General features: G+C 40.6%; 1 protein-coding gene across 1 annotated transcript; it reads left to right on the forward strand.

Moving 5' to 3' along the window:
• Positions 1-391: 391 nt before the first annotated feature.
• LOC143219872 (uncharacterized) lies at positions 392-1,165 on the forward strand. Its single transcript, XM_076445679.1, has one exon. It carries the CDS (start codon positions 392-394, stop codon positions 1,163-1,165), a length of 774 nt encoding a protein of 257 aa, XP_076301794.1.
• The last annotated feature ends 5,663 nt before the right edge of the window (positions 1,166-6,828 follow it).

Raw genomic sequence — 6,828 nt, forward strand, 5'->3', positions numbered from 1 at the left:
CATAGAGAATTTCAACGTTGAATCCGTTCCAATCGACAGCCCTGTAGGATACATTTTGGAGGTTGATTTAGAGTATCCTAGTGAAATTCACGATGCTCACGCGGATCTACCGTTCTGTCCGAGTCACGACACGGCGGCCGACTCGAGCCGGCAGAGAAAGTTGATGGCAACGCTTCGCGATAAGGAGCGATACGTTCTGCACTATCGGTATTTACAGCAAAGTTTAAAGCATAACCTAAAATTGAAGAAAATTTATCGAATTCTAGAGTTTCAACAATCGCGATGGTTGCACGGCTATATCGATTTGAACACGAAATTACGCGCCGAGGCGACTAACGATTTTTCTAAAAATTTGATTAAATTAATGAACAACGCTGTGTTTGGAAAAACAATGGAGAACGTTCGAAATCACGTGAACGTGAAATTGCTTTCCCGATGGGACGGTCGATACGGTGTCGAGCAATTGATAGCCAGACCAAATTTTCACAGTTGTACCGTGTTTTCGGAGGATTTCGTCGCGATACAGCTAAACAAGCTGTTACTCAAATTCCACAAACCCATCTACATAGGCATGTCCGTATTGGATATATCAAAAACTCATTTGTACAGCTTTCATTACGAGTACATGTATCCCAATTTCCAACAAAATTGTAAGATTTTGTACACGGACACGGACAGTCTGATATACGAGATCGCTTGCGACGATGTGTATGAGACGATGAAACGTGATATCCATCGATACGATACAAGTAATTATGTCGAGAACAACGCGTACGGCGTTCCGATCGCGAACAAAAAGATGCTGGGATTAATGAAGGATGAGAACGGAGGCAAAATTATGACTGAGTTCGTGGGGCTTCGCGCGAAAATGTATGCTACTCGCGTGCGCGACGACGATGATACCTGCCGCGAAACGAAAAAAATCAAAGGCATTAGGACAAACGCCACAGCCAGAGATATAAGTTTTGAAGACTATGTCGAGTGTCTTCATAATCATACGGAAAAGAGCATTAACAATAAACGTATAATGTCGGTACAGCATCGGGTGTATTCCATAGCTGAAATGAAATTAGCGTTAAGTCCGTACGACGATAAACGGTATATCTGTGATAATTTGGTCACTACACTTCCTTGGGGACATTACAATATCGTTTCATTGCCATAAAAGCAAGTGTTGGGATGGAGATTGAAAAAACTTTGTTGACCGCTATCTGTAGCAAGGAAGTGGTATGTAGATTAATGGTTCTATAAAACAATGCAATCCGAGCGTCAGGCCGAATAGTCGAGCAACCGCCACGAAAACGTTAACATCGTGAGAGAGAGTGAGACGGTGAAAAGTGTGGGTTTGAACGATGTTCAACCGTCGTCAGCTCGACATCTGTCAAAAAATTGACGAGTCTGTGAAAAGCCAAGATGATATGTAAGTAGAAAAAAAGATATATAAAAAAAATGTGAAAGAAATTTAGAAAGATGTCTGAAAAATTAATCTGCTGTAGATATTCTCAACCAGAACCGATCGATTTGTCAACTAGTTCCCAATCACGTTCCGTACGGATTTTGTGTAGAAGATATTCCATAGCTGGGAATTATTTCAAATATTTGGAACTTGGCATACGGATCGGAGAGGACATTTATGCGGAGCTGGCTATCGGTGATAGCCGTGGAAATGAACTTCTATTTTCAATTAAAACATGGAGAGAGTTGCTGCGCGCGAAACCGATTATTCAAAGCAATATGGAGCGCATAAAACTTGGTGATAATTTGACCTTGGAAATGGTTAATCTGAATGGACGGGAGCTAATTAAAATAGCGAACTCAACCATAAATATATATATTACTGAGAAAACTATGTGTAACATATACAATTTAGAATTTTGTATAGATAGTATGTATATAGGATTAGTAGACAACGTTCCGGACGTTGCTGCAAAATTTGCCGATTTCGTTGTTATTTTAAAAAATGTTAGAGTAGAAAATTTTATCAAAACAATTGTCGAGAGCCGGTCTTTCGATCAAAACTCGCTAATAGATTGTGAACTGGTGACTTTGGGCGCCGAGGTTATAGCGCTAGAAGCGTCTAAGCGATGTTAATTTCGCGAGATTTTTTTAAAAAATGAAAAAATGTAAAACTGATTCAACATCACGTCCAGGTTAACAGTCTCGTTCTTTATCATACTTTTGCATCATCTGTTACTGGCCTGAGTTTAATCACGTGATCACCACCTTACTTGATATGCACAGACTAGGATTTTGAAGGAATTGCTCTTAAGATTCGAGAACTGACCTCTAGATGACAGAATTTTAATTCTGTGATCACTGCATGAAATTGCTCTTAAGATTCGAGATCTGACCTGTTCATGGTAGAATTTTAATTATGTTATGACTGTATTATTTTGTCATCAAAACAATTCTCTGATCACATAATTAAAATTCTGCTATCTAGAGGTCAGTTCTCGAGTCTTAAGAGCAATTCCATGCAGTGATCACATAATTAAAATTCTGTCATCTAGAGGTCAGTTCTCGAATCTTATTTTCAATCCTTTCAATATCCCGCTCTGTGCATATCAATTAACGTTGTGATCACGTGATTAAACTTGAGTCATGAAACAGATGATGTATGGTAAGATAAAGAACGAGACTGTTATCCTGGACATGATGTTTTGATTTTACATTATTTTATTCAAAATAAGAGTGTTACTGAAGTACATGAAGTTTTATATCATTTAATAGAATAAATTGGCGTTACTGAAGAATGTTGAAAAATGTAAGAGTGTTACTGAATGCATATGTATACTGAAGATTAGGCACACATGTAAAACTGATCGAACACGATCTTCTTAGGAAACACTACCTTTCCTCTGTCTCACTTAGATAACCTGTTTTTGGCAGGAGTTTAATCACGTGATCGCCGCTTGATTTGATATCCACAGACACCTTATTTGGTATACACAGACGTGGGATCTGGAGGAGTTGCTTTTTAAGATTCGAGAACGAACCTCTACATGGCTCGAGTTTAATTCTGCGATCACCGCATTATTTTGTCATCAAAACAATTCTCTGATCACATAATTAAATTGTGCTATGAACAGGTCTCATTCTCAACAAATCTCACTAACAATTCCTCCAGATCCCGCGTCGATGAATATCAAATAAGGTGTCTGTGGGATATTAAATAATGCTGTGATCACGTGATTAAACTCGAGTCATGAAACAGATGATCTAAAGTGATACAGGGAAAGGCTGTGTTACCTACGAAAATCGTGTTCGATCAGTTTGATATCATTGAAAAAAATGTAAGAGTGTTACTGAAGAATAGATCAGTTTTATATCATTTAATAGAATAAATGTATAAGAGTGTTACTGAAGAAGAAGAAGAATGTTGAAAAAATGTAAGAGTGTTACTGAAGAATACGTTAAAATAAAAAAAATTTATTATTGTATAAGAATTTCCTCTCTCTCTCTCTCTTTCAGGTCAGGGGAAAAAAAATTGAAGAATACGTTTTACACATTATTTATTAATAAAAATTACATGAAAAGATCTTTTATAAAAAAGTAGAAATCATATTTGAAGTTTTAAACTATAGCAGTTTTAGATATCCACGAATTATGCGACGCGTCCAACCCTAACCATTTTACATATATTTTATTTCCTTTTCTGCGCAATATTTTTTCAATTAAATATACGTCGGGGTATTTAGCCGCGTGTATCTCGTGTTCATAAAATCCGCCGGCGATAGGATTGTCCTTTGAATCGATCAAGAGGTACGTGACAGGATTCGTTCGTTTCACCGTGATGATCTTAAATATTTCCGTCGACCAGTTCGGCGTGTATCCTTTGTCGAACAGAGTTTTGAATTTGCTGACGCGCACGCGATCGCCCACCTTGAATTTGGCGGGACCGGCAATCTTCACGTTGCTGTACACGGTGGACAGAAGATGCTCAGCATTTTTACGGTTCACATCCGCGGGGCGCATACGGGTGGTACGGTGTTTTCGATTATTGTAGTCCTCGATCAGCGTGGGAAGCGCATCGATCCAACGATATTTTCCGCTCAACGAGAAATATTTCCACATGCTGTTCTTCAACGTGCGGTTGAAACGTTCTACGACGGAAGCTTTCATAGCGCTGAAGGTCGAGTAATGACGGATGTTGTGGTTTCTCAGATATTCTTGGAACTGTGCGTTGTAGAATTCCTTGCCCATGTCGGTCTGCAAGTTGTTCGGAGCTCTGCCATCCTTCTTCAACGCGGACGCGAAAGCTTTACACACATCGCTCGCATTTTTACTCTTCAAAGGAACCGCCCACGCGTATTTGCTAAACACATCGATTATCGTAAGAATGTATCGATGTCCCCGATTATCTCGCGCATATTGCTGAACTTCGACGATATCAGCTTGCCAAAGATCATCGAATCCTCGCACGATCACCCGTCTACGCGGGAAGAAACGTCTCGCCGGGGCGTGCAGCTCTTCTACCAATTTCACTTTTTCTTTACTCATCGCCGATTAGTCTCTTTTCAATCGATTCTTTCCAGTCCTCGAAGCGTCGATGCACTCGACTATCTAGCTCGTCGAAAGCTGCACGTATCATTTCTTGTTGCTGCTCCTCGATACGTCGCATTTGCACATATATTTCTTCGAATTTCTCGTTTAAACTTTTCTTGAAATCTTCAAATTTCCCAGTTATATTTCCCTCTCCCGTCAGCTCGACCAATCTCTTGTGCATGCTCTCTCTATGCATTTCAAATCTCTTATCCAATTCCTGACCGGTTTCATAACCGCCAGTTGCGAATTTTTGTTGCATATCCGCCACATTGTTTTCAAGAAGCATCAACTTTCCCTGGCTCAACTTGTCCGCGTTCACCGTGTCCTTCACATCACTGATTTTACCAAGCAGCGTATTCTTCAAGTTTAATAGTCTTCTTTCCAACTTGTTGTCGATTTTATGTTCCACGGCTGAAAGTCTATCGCTGAGTTTATCGGAAAATTTCGCAACAGCGTCCAATTTTTCATGATCCACCCTCTGCTCGTACTTCAATACTTCGATCAACCTGTCCTCGAGCTCGATAAATTTTTCACGGAGAATTCCACCATAATTATGCTCTATCTTCGTTTCAAACTCCGACAGCTTTTCTTGATTCTGTTGCATGCATTCCTCGATGTATTTCAGTTTCGCCACCATCGATTTATCGGCGAGCTCGTTGTCCGTTACGATTTCATGGATGTGCTCGATCTTGTCTCGCGTGTCGTGAATATCCTCGGCGCTCTTATTAAATTCGTCTGCAAACACTTTTTTCAACAAATCGATCGTCTTATCGACGTAGAGTTTCGTTGCCGAATCGTTCTCGTCGGTTGGTGTCCCCAAATTTTTAATACGTTGAGATTTCGCATCGAAAAATTCGTTGTTGCTAGCCATCGCTTTGCTGCTGGCGACAAGATCATCCACGTAGCCTTTCGTTGCCGCGTCAGTCTTCTTAGCGGGGGCTTTCACATTTTGGATAGATAGAAACTCCGCATCGAAGTACGCGTCTTTTTTATCCGTCATGATCACAGCGTGTTTACGTATCGAGCTTAAAAGATCCAACAACAATCTATTGAACGGGATGGGATTGTTCGCTTCCTTGCAATCGAAATTCCGTTCTTCCTTGCCGATATTCGACGTAACGTCCCGAATAACTTTTCTTATAAGTTCGTAGGATGATTTGTTAATGCTCATCGTGATGAGATAGAGAGAGAGTACGACGTTTCCTTCTTGAATTGCCACCACGCAATGACATGATTCTCACTCTCTCTCTCTCGCTCCTTCTAGGGAGGTGGTGGTGGGGAGATGCCATTGTTATATTTTAGAACTTTCTTAGAAATCTTGAAATGAGACCTGGGAGGGGGAACCTCTGATCTAGACTTACCACACAGTACTTGTTCTCGCTACCTAGATATGGAATCGAGCTCTCACTGCTTTGTCCAGTTTCTTCGTGATTTCTGACCTAAACGTTTCGTTAGAGGTTTTCAGGTCTTTGTCCAGTTTCTTCGTGATCTCGGACCTCAATGTTTCTTCCGATGTTTTCAGGTCTTTGCCCAGTTTCTGCACGATCTGGGACCTCAACGTTTCGTTAGATGTTTTCAGGTCTTTGCTCAGTTTCTCCACGATTTCGGACCGTAACGTTTTTAGTTGTTTGTTCAGTTTCTCCATGATCTCGGACTTCAACGTTCCTTCGGATGTTTTCAGTTTTTTGTCCAGTCTCGTCACATTGTCCAACACGTATATTTCCACCTTTGATTTAACATATTCGTCACCGCGTTTTACAATGTCATCGACGTACGATTTGGTCGTCGCGTGATCGTTTGCGGTGGGATACGCCACACGCTCGATCCCAGCTCCATTCGCATCGTACAAATTAGCGTTGTTCAAACATATTGCGTTATCGTGTACATATTTTTGTAACGAATAGAAAGGAACATCCAACTTTCGCTTGTTCGTTTCACGAAACGATGTACCAAATTTGTTGACATACATTTTTTTTAGACTTCTTCGACCGCCTGATATGCTGTTTCCTGCGAAATACCTTATCTCTTGCTACCTTGCGGTTTTCCTGCCGTCACCAACTCGTACAACTGCTTTTCGATCCGTAGTATTTGTTGATATATCTCGTCCAGTTTCGTCTCCAGATGATGAAATCTCAGGTTCCAGTTTTCACCGTCGTCTTCTCCTCCCGAGGATATCGTTTGATTCGTTTCGCAGCAATTCAAACGAACGCGCATTTTATCCAGCCGCAACAATGCCACAATTTTATCGACTGACATGTCGTCAACTCGTAAACTTTAATTTAT

Source organism: Lasioglossum baleicum, unplaced genomic scaffold (assembly GCF_051020765.1).
Source record: "Lasioglossum baleicum unplaced genomic scaffold, iyLasBale1 scaffold0087, whole genome shotgun sequence".
Taxonomy (NCBI): domain Eukaryota; kingdom Metazoa; phylum Arthropoda; class Insecta; order Hymenoptera; family Halictidae; genus Lasioglossum; species Lasioglossum baleicum.

Excerpts from the sequence above, each read along its gene's own strand:
- LOC143219872 (XM_076445679.1), top strand. The coding sequence starts at position 392 with ATGGAGAACGTTCGAAATCACGTGAACGTGAAATTGCTTTCCCGATGG.